Source organism: Otolemur garnettii, unplaced genomic scaffold, assembly GCF_000181295.1.
Source record: "Otolemur garnettii isolate 467f Iridium unplaced genomic scaffold, OtoGar3 scaffold00026, whole genome shotgun sequence".
Lineage (NCBI taxonomy): Eukaryota > Metazoa > Chordata > Mammalia > Primates > Galagidae > Otolemur > Otolemur garnettii.
In genome coordinates, this window is record NW_003852421.1 from 16,695,174 (window position 1) to 16,711,636 (window position 16,463).

General features: G+C 35.8%; 1 protein-coding gene across 1 annotated transcript in view; it reads left to right on the plus strand.

Moving 5' to 3' along the window:
• Positions 1–16,463, plus strand: part of CDKAL1 (CDK5 regulatory subunit associated protein 1 like 1) — a 654,035-nt gene that overhangs the window by 199,066 nt on the left and 438,506 nt on the right. The window contains exon 6 of the mRNA XM_003788378.3: positions 1,606–1,654. Within this exon, the coding sequence (XP_003788426.1) occupies positions 1,606–1,654 (49 nt within the window). The remainder of the gene's footprint in view (positions 1–1,605; positions 1,655–16,463) is intronic.

Here is a 16,463-nt window from a genome sequence, read left to right on the forward strand (position 1 = left end):
AGTGTTTGTTAAGGACCAAAGACCTAGCATTTTCTGAGATCTACTTTGTCTGTAGGGAGCCTGAGTGATCAGAGGTAGAAGGGGGTTCAAGCGTGCTCTCAGGTCTTTATATCCTTGTAGGCATCCACGCTAGGCAGCTACCGCAATGATATAGATCTGTGTATACTATTGATGTAGAAGAAAAAGTGAAGGGATAGGTTTATCTTATATATTTGCTTATCTATTTACACATACATGTATTTTTCCCTCCTCTCATTTGTAAAAGGAGAGTTGTATTGCAGAACAGATCCGTGTAAAAATATGACACCAGAAAATGTCTTAGTATCTATTCATGAAACTGTTATTAGTGATTTCTTCTGAGGAGTGGAATAGAGGATGTTATGGGTTATTTTAACTGTTTCCTTTTTGTATTTCTATTTTGTTTAAATTTTTCCATGGTATTTCTTCTGTAGTAAAACAATGATAATTTGAGGATTTTTTTTTTTTTTTTTGAGACAGAGCCTCAAGCTGTCACCCTGGGTAGAGTGCTGTGGCATTACAGCTCACAGCAACCTCCAACTCCTGGGCTCAAGCGAGTCTCCTGCCTCAGCCCCCCAAGTAGCTGGGACCACAGGTGCCCGCCACAATGCCCGACTATTTTTTGGTTGCAGTCATTATTGTTGTTCGGCGGGCCAGGGCTGGATTCAAACCTGCCACCTTAGGTGTTGTATGTGGCTGGCGCCTTAGCCACTTGAGCCATAGGCACCGAGCCAATTTGAGGATTTTTAAAAGAAAATTAACTTTGAGTTATTCTTATTTTCTTCCTTTAGCTTCTTGAATCATAATATTACTTCATTTTTTTCATTTACCTTTTAAACTCTAGTCATGCTTATTCATTCTTCTTAGTGAGCTTCTCTTGTCATAACCTTGTTTATCTTAATCTCAAGAGTCACCTTTCTTGTCCTATGCAGCATTCTTGGTTCACTTTGTCTGATTTTATTACCTTTCCTCTATGTTCCTATGGAGCTTGGGAACTCTTCCTTTGTCACTGGCATGTAGAACAGTAGCTGTACGATTTGAATTTGTATTTCATGGACCTGAGTATGGCATTACTCAGCACATGACAGAAATTCATTAAAAGGGCTTTGAATAATAAATTAATAAAACATAATTTTGAATAGATCTCCTTAATATGTCTTTTTGTGTAGGTTGTCATTTTTTATTTTATTTTTTTCCTTTATATAAACTATATTATCAATCCATGATAGGTTGTCATTTTGTGCCATTTTTCATGAAGCTCTGTTAGAGAGGATGTATTATAATTAAACTTAAGTTTATATCTCAGGATGTGTTAAGTTTATATTGATAGATTATTCTAACACAACTCTGGGAAGTTTGTTGAAATTCAATGATTTCTTTAGTTTTTTTCAGAAGATAGGATGGTGATAATTTCATACTTCATTGTAACAGAACATTAATATAGACTCTTTTGTAATATCTCCAAATGTATTAAATAAAACCTGTATTGATGTGCTTAGAAATTATGTGACATTGACCTAAGCAGTATAAACATGCATTTTTCTTCCTTGTGTATATTTTTGCCTAATAGTTTATTTTCTTTTCTAGGTTCAACAGATAGATCGTGTAGTAGAAGTTGTGGAGGAAACAATTAAAGGTAATTATTGACAGCAAGAAGAGCGAATGTATATAGTTTCTGAACTACATTATGATAACACCACTCAGTTAACACTGAGCTTCTTTATAAAACTTACACTGTTCTCCCAGGTTTATGAAACAGACATTAATTGGTCTGAGCAATAGGATATCCTATAACAGCATGATAGCTGGGGACTTTACTACCCATCTTATAGAACTGGACAGAACCTCTAATCAGAAACTAAACAGAAATTCAGGGGACTTAAATACAACCCTAGAACATCTAGGATTACAAGTCATATACAGATCACACTATCCCAAAGCTAATGAATATATGTTCCTCTCAATAGCGCAGGAATATTCTTCAAAATAGGTCATATACTAGGACACAAATCAAACATCAAAAAAATTAAAAGATTTGAAATTATACTTTTTAGACCACAAGGTAGTAAAGGTAGAACTCAATACCAACAAAAATTTTCATCCCTACACAAAGGCACGGAAATTAAGCCACCTTATACTGAATGACAGTTGTGTCGGGAAGAGACAAAAGAGGAAGTTATTAAATTCCTTAAACATAACAACAATGAACCTAGAAGGTACCCAAACCTGTGGGATACTGCAAAAGTAGTTCTAAGAGGAAAATTTATTGCATTAGATGCTATATCCAAAAAACAGAGAACAGATCAACAACCTAATGAATCATCTTGAGGAAATAGAAAAGAAAGAGCAATTTCATCCCAAACCTAGCAGAAGAAAATAAATAACCAAAATTAAATCAGAAATAAATGAAATTGAAAACAAAAGAATCATTCAGAAAATTAATGAAACTAACAGTTTGTTCTTTTAAAAGATAAGTAAAATCAATAATCCTTTGGCTGCATTAACTAGAAACAGAAAAGTAAAATTTCTAATAACCTCTATCAGAAATGATAAACAAGAAATTGCAATAGATAACACAGAGATATAAGACATTATCTCTGACTACTATAAGAAACTCTATACCCAGAAATTTGATAATGTGGAGGAAATGGACCAATACTGGAATCAGACAATCATGCAAGACTTAACCAGGAAAAAAATAGATCTCTTGAACAGACCAATATCAAGCACTGAGATTGAAGAAACTTTATATATATATAAAAAAAAATCTTCTAACAACAGCAACAAAAAGCCTCTAACTAGAAGATTTCACACCAGAATTCTATTAAACCTTCAAAGATGAGCTTGTACCCATATTGCAGAACCTTTTCCAAAACATTCAGAAGGAAGGAATCTTTCCCCAACACAGTCTGGGAAGTAAACATCACTCTGATACCAAAACTTCAGACCAATTTCACTAATGAATGTAGATGCAAAAATACTCAGTAAAATCTTAGCCAATAAGATTATACTATACATTAAAAAAATTATATATCATGATCAAGTAGGCTTCATTCCTGGCATACAAGGAAAGTTTAACATATGCAAATTGGTAACTCACCATATCAATAGAAGCAAAAACAAAGCCCGTATGATTTTCTCAGTAGATACAGAAAAAGCATTTGACAAAATTCAGCATCATTTTCTAAGAAGAACACTTAAGAATATAGGCATAGGTGGCACATTTCTTAAACGGATTGAAACCATTTACAACAGACCCACAGCTAATATTGGAGTAAAACTGAAAGATTTTCCACCTAGAAATGGAAATAGAAAGAGTGTCCTCTATTGCCACTACTATTCAACATAACATGTTTCCCCGAAAATAAGACACCGTCTTATATTTATTTTTTCTCAAGAAGACACACTAGGGCTTATTTTTAGGGGATGTCTTATTTTTTATTAAGTATAATATAACAATCTACATTTATTCAAATACAGTTAAGTCATCTTCTTCTGCAGGGGGAGGGGAGCCGACCTTGTTGGTGGGGCTGGCTCTAGTGATGTGTGAACTCCTTTCTCCTAGCCGTTTGCACATGTGCAATAGGATGCCTGTGACGGCTGTTACCACACATGCACCCGTACAAGTGCGAATGACTTGGAGAAAGGTATTCTGGTCTTCCTTACTGCTTGGCGCTGAAATACATGGCGTGGCTATGCAGTGTAGCCATGTCTATCACTAGGTCTTATTATCTGGGTAGGGCTTATATTTAACAAGTGCATAGAAATCCTTATAGGGCTTAATTTTGGGGTAGGTCTTATTTTTGGGGAAACATGGTAGTTCTTGAAGTTATAGCCAATGTGTTTGGGCAAGAGAAGGATATAAAGGGCATCCAAGTGGGGGCAGAGGAGGTCAAACTCTTGCTCTTTGCCAATGATATGATTTTCTATTTAGAGAACGCCAGAAATTCAACCACAAAACTCTTGGAAGTGATTAAGAAATACAGTAACTTCTCAGGGTATAAAATCAGTGTCTCCAAATTATTGGACTTTGTATATGCCAATAACAGCCAAGTTGAGACGCTAATCAAGGATATAATTCCCTTCATAGTAGTTTTAAAGAAAATGCAATACCTAGGAAGTCCTAAGGTTGCAGGTGCTGGTGAGGATGTGGAGGGAGGGGAATACTTTTACATTGTTGGTGGGACTGTAAACTAATAACAGCCTCTTTGGAAAGAAGTGTGGAGAATCCTCAAGGAACTCAACTTAGACCTCCCATTTGATCCTTCACTCCCTTACTAGGCATTTGCCCAGAAAAAAACAATCATTCTATGGTAAAGACATTTGTACTAGATTGTTTATGGCAACTCAGTTTACAGTTACCAAGATACGGAAATAACCTAAGTGCCTATCAACTTAGGAATGGATTAACAAACTGTGGTATATATATACCATGGGATACTATTCAGCCATAAGAAGATGAATACTTTACATCTTTATACACTCTTCTTTGTGAAGTATCACAAGGATGGAAAAATCAAATATCCAGTGTACTCAATACTAATATGAAACCAGAAGATGATCTAGAATATACCCACATAATAGAAAATCTCAATTCAAGTTTGGGGGAGGTGGAAAGGGGGTTCAGTATGTTCCCACTTAATGGGCACAATGTAAGAGTTATGGCACGCTTTTTGGGTGCAGTACACAACTACAAGAGGGACACCACCTAACAAATGCAAATTTTGTAACCTCGTTGTTTGTATACTCACATTAACCTGAAATGAAAAAAAAATTTTTTTTAAGTTATAGTTTTAGATAAAAAATAATACTATTTTTTGCCAAGTATCATGACTCATGCCTGTAATCCTAACACTTTAGGACTCTGAAGCAGGTAGTTCACTTGAGCTCAGGAGTTTAAGCCCAGCCTGAGCAAGAGGGAGACCCCATCTCTACTAAAAATTCGAAAAACTAGCCATGCATTGTGGCACACAGCTGTAGACCCAGCTACTTGGGAGGCTGAGGCAAGAGGATTGCTCCAGCCCAAGGACTTCAGGTTGCTATGAACTATGATGATGCCATGGTACTGTGCCCAGGAGAACATAATGAGACTTTCTCAAAACAAACAAACGAAAACATATGTTTTTGTTTTGGCTTCAAGTACTCACTAATCTAATACAGGAGGCAGAAACTCTACTGTACATTTGACTTATAAATGAATCAGACAGTGGTCAAGTTTTAAAAATCTTATATAAAATGGATTTAGTTTGAATCTCAGATCATTTTGTATCTGCACATTTTCATATCATCACATAATTAGTTATAGTTTTGTTTTTTAAAAGTACTTTTAAACATAGTAGTTAATTTTGATAGCCTTGAGGTTTAATTTTTAAAGTTAGGCTAGAAAATAGAATTATGCTTGGATTTTTATTAACTGATGCTCATTCAAACAGATTCTTATTGAAGCCACTGAGAGATAAAATATTCTCAATTTTGTGGTTGAACTTTAAATATTTGTAGACTATTTTCCTGTGTTAGATCAGCACAAATGAAAACCAGTAATATGGTATTGAAATAATGTGTGAAATAAATTGTAAATCCCACTTAAAATTATTATTTTGTTATAAATGAGAAATTTATGTTATGAAAAGCCTACATCTATCAAATTGAAATTTTTAACTTCATACTTTTCCTGCTATCTTGTGTTTACTACTTTTCACATGCTTTTACTCATTATTCTTGAATCTTTCATTTATACTAAGAATTGATTATCACAGGCTAGGAGAATGGGAGTATACCTTAATCTTCTTTTGAAATTCAAAAATAAAATATCAGGTTTAAAAATTTATAGCAGTGATAATTTAGAATGTTTTTTGAAACTATATTTCAGCTCTATCTTATAGAATCTAGTGTACTATCATTTATTATATACTTGGCAAGTGAAAGGCACTGTGCTAAGTACTTCACTTGGGTAAGTCAAATGAGTATAAGTATTTTTCTCATTTTGCAGATGAGGAGGTTGGGACACAAGGGCATATAGCTAATAAGTTACATAGTTGGGATTTGAATCCATATAGTCTGTCTTCAAAGACTGTATGTCTGGTATACTACAACTCACACCATACTATGACTTCTCTGTTCCCTTCCAGTTGGGATTCACAGCCTGAAAGGTTGTGTCTGATTGAGGTTCTTAAGCAGTACTTCAAGATGCTTCAGGGTATTGGTGCTTTACTCATCTTGTGTTTTGAGTATCAGGCATGTACTGGCCACTCAATAATCTTTTTCTCTTTTTTTTCTTGAGACCTAGAGTCTCACTCTGTTGTACAAAGTAGAGTGCCATGGTGTCATGGCTCATAGTAACCTCAAACTCTTGGGCACAAGCGATCCTTGTGGCTCAGTCTCCTGAGTAGCTGGGACTACAAGTGCCCGCCACAATGCCTAGCTATTTTTTAGTAGACAGGGACTCACTCTTGTTCAGGCTGGTCTTGAACTCCTGAGCTCAATTGATCCACCCACCTTTGCCTCCCAGTGAGCCAGCATTACTTGCCTGAGCCACCATGCCTGGCCTGAATAATTTTTTAAATAAATTAATGATAATGAAGATAATATAGGAGAAAATTTAGGAGACCATTGGTATAGCGATAACATTTTAGATAGAACATCACAAATAGGATCTTTGAAAGAAATAGTTGAAAAGTCAGATGTCATAAAAATGAAAAGCTTTTGTTCAAATGACTCTGTTAAGAGAATAAACAGACAAGCCGCAAAGTGGAAAGTGATATTTGTGAAAGACATCTGATAAAGGACTATTATCCAAAATACATGAAGAACTCTTAAAACTCAACAATAAGAAAATGGATAGTTCGTTTAATAAATAGACAAAAGACCTGAACACACATTTTACCAGAGAAGATATAAGATGGCAAATAAGCATAAAAAAAGATAAATGAAAGCAACAGTGATGTCCCACTGTATGCTCTTAGTATAAAACCCAAAGTCCAAAACATCAATGGCACCAAATGCCAGCAAGGATGTGGAGCAGCAGAAACTGTCATTCATTGTTGATCGGAGTGCAAAATGGTACAGCCACTTTGGAAAACTGCTGAGTAGTTTCTCACTATACTAAGCATCATCTTAGCAAGTAGTACAGCACTTGTGCTTCTTGATGTTTACCCAATTGAGCTGAAAACTGATGTCTACCCAAAACCCTGCATATGATGTTTTAGTAGCTTTATTCATAATAGCCAATGCCTAGAAGCAGCTGTGTCCTTCCTTAAATGAGTGGATAAATACACTGTAGTGCATTGAGACAATGATGAATAGGCAGAGCACAGAAGGTATTTACAGCAATGATGCTATTCTGTATGATAGTATAGTGGCAAATATGTGTCATTTATATGTTTGTCCAAACCCTTAGAATGCAGAACACCGGGAGGTGCCTGTGGCTCAATGAGTAGGTTGCCGGCCCTATATACCAAGGGTGGCAGGTTCAAACCCAGCCCCAGCCAAACTGCAACAAAAAATAGCTGGGCGTTGCGGCAGGCACCTATAGTCCCAGCTACTTGGGAGGCTGAGGCAGAAGAATCGCCTAAGCCCAGGAGTTGGAGGTTGCTGTGAGCTGTGACTCCACTGCACTCTACTGAGGATAAAAAAGTGAGACTCTGTCTCTACAAAAAAAAAAAAAAAAGAATGCAGAACACCAAGAGTGCACCCGAATGTAAACTGTGCGCTCTGGATGATAATGGTGTGTCAGTGCAGGTTCATTGGTTATAATAATTGTTTTACTATGGTGCAGGATGTTGATAGTGGGAGACACTGTGTTTGTTACAGGGGGGCTGGTAGTAGCATGTGGAAGCTCTGTTCTTCTCAGTTTTGCTATAAACCCAAAGCTGCTCTAAAAAATAAAATCTATTTTGAAAAAAGTAATGGGTCTGGCGTGGTGGCTCCCAGCACTCTGGGAGGCTGAGGTGAGTGGATAGCCTGAGCTCAGGAGTTTGAGACCAGCCTGAGAGCAAGACCCTGTCTCTACTAAAATAATAATAATAATAATAACTGAGTGTGCTGGTGGGTCCCTTTAGTCTTCAGTACTCAGGAGCCGAGAGAAGAGGATGGTTTGAGTCTAGGAGTTTGAGGTTGCTATGAGCTGTGATGCCACAGAGCTCTACCCTGCATGGTAGAATGCGACTCTGTCATCAAAAAAAAAAAAAAAAAAAAAAACTCAATAAAATTAATGGTAGTCAACAGTGTGCTTAGGAGTTTCCCAAATGGTTCAGAGAAATGTAATTTCTATAGTTAGATTCAGCCAATTGGAGATTGGAGGGTGGGGCAAGAGTTTGAGATGGAATATCCATTCTCTTCTGTCCTTCCCAACTGCTTGTTTTGGGTTGGCTGCTTTCCTCACCTGAAAGCCACAGCTCTTGTCTGTAACCCTGTCTATTCATCTCTTTTCTCCAGGTTCCTACAGCCTACCCTTCCTTTGCCTCTGGGATGGAAACAGCACCCCATTGTTCTTTGCCTTAAGAGTATTATGTTGCATTGCATTGTCTTTTGTTGGTTTTCCTATCCCTGCCCAAACTTGAGTAAATAGTCCCTTTATGAAACTCTCTTAAGCTATGCAGCGTACCATCTGCTGTGCTGGTACCCTAATTGATAAGAAGTTAGCCGTGAAGAAGCGAGGCTCTGCCCAGAGGGCCAGATGGAAGTATAGCCTTACAAGAAGATGTTGCTACAACTGTCTTGTTTCAGTGTTTGATGCCTTTTGGGCCCATTGCACATTTCTTCCTTGAAGCGGCTTTGGGCATATGGCCTCTGCTGCAGCCTGTTTGCATTCTTCTTATTCCTGTTATTCCACATTATAGCAAGGGATATTTTAAAATACTTTCATATTTTTAAATAAGCTACATTGATATTGGAAGCATTTAAATCTGTTGTAATTAACATAAAACCACACAAAGCATGTTTTCATTTGTTATCTGTCTTGGTTGCATCAGAATAGCCAATTCTAAGTTATTCTGAATGAATACTCATTGTTTCAACATTAGCCTGAAAATTCTATCCATTTATAATTTTTGCTTTAGGAGATGACATCAATTTAGGATTTTTCCCTGTATCATGTTGATAATTTAATAAGATATGTAATTGAATCTAAGGGAAGAAATATAATATCTAAAGGATTCACATTCATTTCTTTCTTTTAAAAATAGTCATGAGTGGCTCCTGTGGCTCAGAGGAGTGGGGCTATAGCCCCATATGCCGGAGGTGGTGGGTTCAAACCCAGCCCCGGCCAAAAACTGCAAAAAAAAAAAAAAAAATTCATGTGTACTTTAGTCTTGGCTTATATGATCATTAAAAACATTTCTGTATGAAAGATCTGAAAGGTGTAAAAATTGCTTTTCTTCCAACAAATGTACATGAAGTCCTCTAAACAAACAAATTCATTAAAAATAATTTTGTTTTTGTAGAAGGATAATCTGGTTAGGAAGTTTATGACAAATGATTGCAAGTACATATTTTCTATTGAAATTAGAAAAACTTTTTCTACCATTAAGTCATAATTTTTCCCCATTGAACCGTTGTTAGAAGAGATCCCTATTATTAGTATGTTTTCATTCAATCTAATAATAAATGCCTCAAGTGCTGGTAATTCAGTGTTTTCCTATCCCAATATGGTATAATCTGCAAGTTTAATTGATTTTCTGTTTCCCCTGACTTGTGAGTAATTGATGCCATCTTGGATTAGACCAACCTAAATTCCCAGGGTCCTTCACCAAAGCAGCTTTCTGATTTAAGGCATTGCTATTAATCTTCGCTGTGTCAGGTTTTGTGCTTTGCATGTGGTGTTTATTCAGAGCATACACCCTATAAATTGAAAGTGGAGGGAGAACGATATCAAGTATGGTTATATCAGTGTTAATGACCGAGTAATCACCCTGAGAGTCCAATGCGGATTGACTTGAGGATGTTTTCCTGACTTAATGAGTAAGTGATTGAGCTTGGATGTGTAGCGTAGTGCATCTAGGGCGACATTGGACCACAAAAGCACACCTGCTTCTTCAGTATTTGCTTTTCAACAGAATTATTTTTAATGATTTTTTAAATATATACTTTGAAAGGACTCCTTTATGCAACCTGTCATTATGTGTAACCTCAGATATAGTTGCTTTAGTCTGGACATAGAGGAAAAGTTTGTGTACTGGTTTAATATGTCAGGAATCCTTTCCAGTCTTACTGGTGTAAGTAAATATTGCTCAGGGTGGTCTCAAACTCCTGAGCTCAAGCAATCCTCCCCTCTTCTCAAAGTGCTAGAATTATAGAGGTGAGCCACGGCGCCCGGCCAGAGAGGTGCTCTGATAGTCTCATTGACATTTTTATATAACAGTTTGTCCTAATGGCTCCCTGGATTTGGTTGTTATAAACAAGGACATGCAATTGTTTGAGGCTTGAATATCACAGACTTTCCAAGGGTTCTCTTTTCTTTTTTTTTAATTTTAATTTATTTCCTGTGGATCAACTTTAAGGTATATAGGATTTGGTTACATTGTCTGTGTTTGTAAGGTATAGTCCCAGTTGTGGTTGAGTCCTTTACCCAAGAGATGTGCCAGATACCCCTACGTTATACCCACTGAACCACTTCCCCTCTTCCCTAAACTATTTAATTGTGTTTTCCTCTCCTGTGGGCCTTCTGTTAATAGCCTCACTAAACTGTCCAGTACAGTAGCCCCATCTTTCTTTGTTTAAATATTAACAAGGACCAGCTTACTGTTAAATTGGGCTAAAACATTAACTCTTACGAATTATGATGGTGTCTTATAGATTGCATGAAGGTGAGACTTACAAGTATTGTTAATTCTTTAGAAATATCTTTGTCTAAGCTTTTGTGAAAACTGTTAATATAAACCAGTTTATGTCTGAACATCTTTGCCTTTAAGTCTACATATTAGTTGTTTTCACTTCAGGTATTATGTATTTTTACATATGGCAATATTGGGGTCCCAACGTTCTAATTTCTCAGTCATAGTAATTTTCCCTAATTCATAACTAATATAAAGCATCAGGCCTAGAAATAATTTGTATTATACCTAAACTTTATACTATTTACTCGAGTAGGAGTTTTTTAGTAAAAAACACCAAATAGATCAATTAATCATATTTTGAAGCTTCCCGTACAAAATGTTCTCTTAATGTATATATTTTTAAGAATTTTAATATCCTTTGAAGATAGAGAATGTTTTCATATATTTCCTTGGTTACAACCAACTTTTAAGAGAATTGGCATTTGGTACACTGCTTTTCTGTACTTAACACATATGTGCTTTATTATGTGACTTGAGAAATTTTATTCTTTGTTTAGAGAATTGACGTTTTTGACTAGTAAAATGTAATGAAAATAAATCAGACTATAAACTTAGTGAAAAAATTACTGGCCACTTCATTGCATTTTAAATTGGAGGGTGAAGTTGTAGGTTAATTGTGGTATTTTCTATTTTGTTTTGACTGTTCTTAGCACAATAGTAAATTGCATTGGTAGTTCTTCTTTATAGCTGAGTTCCCTAAAAATAGAAATATAAAGTGGAAACCAGGTCATGTTAAAAAGGCATAGGAAAATGTACATAAAATTTACAATTATCTTTAATTTTGTAAAAACCAAAAATTTTATTTTCAGGGAAATAATTTATTATATCAACTGCCAAGTTAAAAAAATTGGCAATATAGAGTAATTTTACAGCTGAGGTATGGGTAGATAAGGAATTTAAATCTTACTTTCTCTTTTTCTTGAAAATTTTTATTTGACCATTAGAGTAGTTTCTGAGTTTATGATCTTTCTTTAATGATGTAATGAATCTTTCTTAGAAAACCTAATATTGATATTAATTGGCACAGCTTAAGAATGTTCAGTTGATTTTAACATTTTTTATCTAATGTTTGGCAATTTGCACGTTTTCTTTTAAATGTTCATTTTGTAATATGCTACAAAAAGCATGCAGCAGGTATGTAGGAAGTACTTCTGAGGCTGAGAGAATAAGTACCAATTTCGTTTGCCTAGTTTGAGGGAAAAATCTCATTTGCAGCATCTCCGGTTACGATATCAACTCGGGATGAATTTTAGGTAGACGTTTATCTCACTACTACCATTTTATAACAAAGTATACATTTTATGGAGTGATAAAGAAATAGTAATTGAGATGTCCTTATCAAGGATGGTTTCTAACACATTAAATCTGTATTGTAACTGTGAAAATTCAAGTGCACCGTTTCCTTAAGCTGCCCTGCAAAGTTGGCTGCTGTGATGGGTGAGAGTCCTGGAATGTGGCTCTGAGGAGCTGTGTTGAAGAGCTTGTTTCTACTACTAACAAGGTCACCTTCAAAAAAAAAAAAAGTTAATTATTATGGGTACGTAATAGTTTCAGCAATGTCATGTTTAACAACCCATGCCATCTCAGTGGTTCTCAGTTTCCTAAGTTGGAAATTGTATGATATATAAGATTCTTTTCATGCTGAAATTCTTGGACTGTATGAGTATGCATCTGTAATATAAAACTGAGTTTCCGAGTCTGTTCTAAGAGTGAGATGTTGGCATTTTAGACAGTGATCTCCAGCAAAAGTTATTAGAATTCGACTCATCTTTTTCTGGCATCCTAGTCTCTACATGTCAAGTTTCACTTTCTTTTCTCTATGTCTTCCTACTGTACAAAATGAAGCTGCAGTTGTTTGAGGCAGACATGCCGTGTGTTTCTCTTTGGTGTACCTGTATTCTGTAGTGAAGAGGGTCTTGAGTACAGCCCAGCTGGCGGACTCTCTGCCTTTACACCTTTCAGTTGTGTTGCAGTTCTGAGCAGTGATAGGCAGGGTACTTGTGTGCTCAAGAACTTTGTCCATCTTGGAAGCAACTTTCCTTTCTACCCAGAGGCATGTTTATCATCAGGACTCTTGAGACAGGTAGTTTTAAACTTGGTGGATGACTTGGATTGCTTAGGAAAAAAGAAGTTTGAGAGGATTTAATAAAAGGCAAGAAATATCACCCAGAGCAGTGATTCTCAAAGGTGTTTGCTGGCAGAGGCATGGTGGCCGAGCAGGACCCTAGCCAGAGAAGGGAGATGACAGGCTGGTTGATGCAAACCCGGTGAAGCTACCCCTCACCTAGATTCATTGCCATTGTGATCCAGTGTTTCAGTAGGTGATGATCATACTACTCAGGTGTCACCGGAAGGAAAAACAGCCATGATTCTTCACTGTGTTTCCATAATCATGTACAGTCCCAAGTTCACTACAGTACGGCACAGTGCAAGCGAGTTATTCCAGAGGTATTACCTTGAATCTATTTTAATGTATACTTGATTATCATTATCAATACAATTCATTTGTAAACTATTTGCTAGCCCTCCAGAGCTTTGAAAAGAAAGGAATTGGATCTTCTAGTGTTTAAAAGTTTTATTTTTGTTTTTTTTTTGAAACAGCATCTCACTTTGTCACCCTCAGTAGAGCGCCGTAGCATCATACCGCAACCTCAAACTCTTGGGCTCAAATGATTCTCTTGCCTCAGGCTTCCACATAGTTGGAACGATAGGCACCTGCCACAATGCTGGCTATTTTTAGAGGTGGGTCTCCCTCTTACCCAGTCTGATCTTGAACGCCTGAGCTCAAGCAGTCCACTGGTCCTGGCCTCCCAGAATGCTGGGATTACAGGCATGAGCTACCGCACCCGGCCTTGTTTAAAAAATTTGAAAACTTCCTTGCCATCTTGCTTTTGTGGAATGTCATTAGCACTGTAGGTTTTGATAGGAGTACAGTTGCATTAATTATAGTCACAACTGTAATTAACTTCTGTTCAACTCTTTGTAGCTTTTTTTCTTATACGTTAATTCATTTATACTCCACAGGAAGCCTGGCATTACTGATTATGCAGCCAGACAGCAGTGTACTATATGTAATTTGAAACCTAGTCCTCTTGTCCCAAATACTCTGTTCTTTCTGTTCTATGCTGCTTTTTGTATTGAAAGGAGGGAAATGAGAAAATGAAGACCATTTATTATTTCCTTTCCTCGTGCCTGATCTTTAAGAGCATTGCTCACTTTTTTCTAGTTACCTTCAGATCCTATCTCATATATTTTGTTCCTTCACATGTTTTGTTTCCTCTTTGATCTCTTTTCACTCTTTTTTTTTCTGCTTTGCCATTTTATTTTGTGGTCACATAAAAACTTTTTTGTAAAGGACTTAATAAAAATTTGTCAATTTTTAAAAGATAATTCTGAGTAGAATATTTTAGTCTTACTGTCAAGGTGCTTAAATTATGAAACGAGTGAATAGAAGTATTGCTTCACTGAAAGCAACGAATAAAAAAGTAGTCTAACCAATAAAAAGCTAAGGAAGAGATTCTACAGAGAGAATTCTACAGAGATTCTACAAGAGAAAATTCTCTTGAGTTGGTGTGTTTTAAGGATGATTTTTGAAAGTTTAATGTGAAACGCACTTTTTGCAATTTTTATTGTCAAGTGGTTATATCAAAAGAATCCTTCCAAATTTTTTAAGGATATGTTTTAACTCCTATATTCTAAATAATAGTTATCTATTTGTGCCAGCTGAGTATCACAGCTGTAGGCAGAAGTATTTTAATATATAACTTTTCATTTTTAATATATCACAACCAACACTGTCATGTCTTAAAATTAAATTTTAGAATAATGTTTGATTAGTCCTTTTTTCTAGAACTAAGAATCTCAAGCCTACACAATTTCTACTTTGTAGATTATATTTAGAAGCATTCTCACTTTTGAAGGTGTGGATTTTTGTGGTGGGGCCCTTTCATGCCCAAGTTTCAATAAATCTTTTCGATGGAATCTGGTTTTAGTGATAGGCTTTTAATAGATTGGTTTTAAGAAGTGAAAAATAAACCAAAGCAGGAATTTTAACAAAATGTACTGTGAAATATATATAATCATGTATATAAGTTGTATTCTCCCAGCTTAGCCTTGAAGCCTTTCCTGATTTTCCTTAGGAAACTTGACCACTTTCTCATGGGGTCCCTCTGTACTTGGAAACGTTGATGGGACTTTCTTTGACACTTCATTCCAGTTATTTGTTTATGAGTCTACTTTCCTCAAAATCTTAAGTCCCTTTAAGTTAGAACTCAATGTGGTGCCTCAGGACAGAGAATGGTTTTTGAGAGGGAGGGATGTATTTTGGGAGTCTTTATTCTACATTTAAATATTGATAAGATAATCTGGTACACATAGTTCCTTTTCTACATTCATCTACAGTATTGTGGAAATTTGTTTTAGTAATACATATGCATTAATGTATTGTGTTGAAATATAAAATGTACTTCCTCTTTGTTTTCTTACCTTTTGAAGCTTTATTTCACTGTTGCTATTTGTATAGAAAGGCAGCAGTAATACTTCTCTCACAGGGTTGAGGATAGGAGAGTATGAATTTAAAGGTCCAGATGTCTCTTCCTATTTAGATTGCCTCCGTACTGCTGAATGGAATGAATGGCAGTAAGGCCAGACAACCATTTTTAAAGATGCGTAGATGGGACAAGTCTCCAACTTTCTTTGCTTCCCATATCTTCTGTCACACTTTTTGGTGGCTTAAGTTGAGTAACAACTGGAGGAGATGTGAAATTTTCATTCATGATCCAAAGTGGGGATGTGAGCTCCAATTTTAAAGGTTAAATGTGGATTACAATTTCCTTCTGTCTTGTATTTTACAGTTCTCATTCTGCAGCAGCTTGAATGTCATCTATTATGAGGTCTGTTATCTCTGCTTTTATCACTGGGTACCGTGACTTTGGGAATGCAGGTCTGAACTTGAGAAATGATTGTGTTCTTTGCTGCCATCAATGCTTTACATACTGAAACAGAAGCATTCATAGCTTTGTTTTTGTAGATACAAAAGCTTTGGAACCATCTAACCAATTTAGAATTCAGGAGAGTCTCTTGTAGCAAGATAAGGAAAGATCTGAGGAGTTCAATTATGGATCAGTACTGATACTAAGTTATCAATATGGGTCTGCTTTGACTTTTGACTGTTTCGATGTGTGCTTGATTTAGATTGTGAAAAATAAATTAGCATCACACATCTTCCACTGTCATAAAAAGCATATCTTCTTGCAAAAGATATAATAATTGAAACATAAAAATAAACACTTATTATAATTTGCCCCTAGACTGTGTCTCTATTTAAGTAATGTGGATTATTTATTATTTGTACCCTTGGTTTAATATAATTTATGAGTATTATTAGCTAGCTATACCAGCAACAATGTACAAATAGAAAAAGAAATTACCTAAGAAAATTTTATTCCAATGAATGTTTTCATTTTTCCATATTTTCCTTCATAGGTCCTATCTGTAGGTAAATTTGATATTATTAATATTATAGTGTAGTTTTTTGTGTGTAACAGGATTTTTAATATTAAATATTTCTCAGATTTCTGGGGATTTAAACTGTGTGTTGTAATACTACCTTAG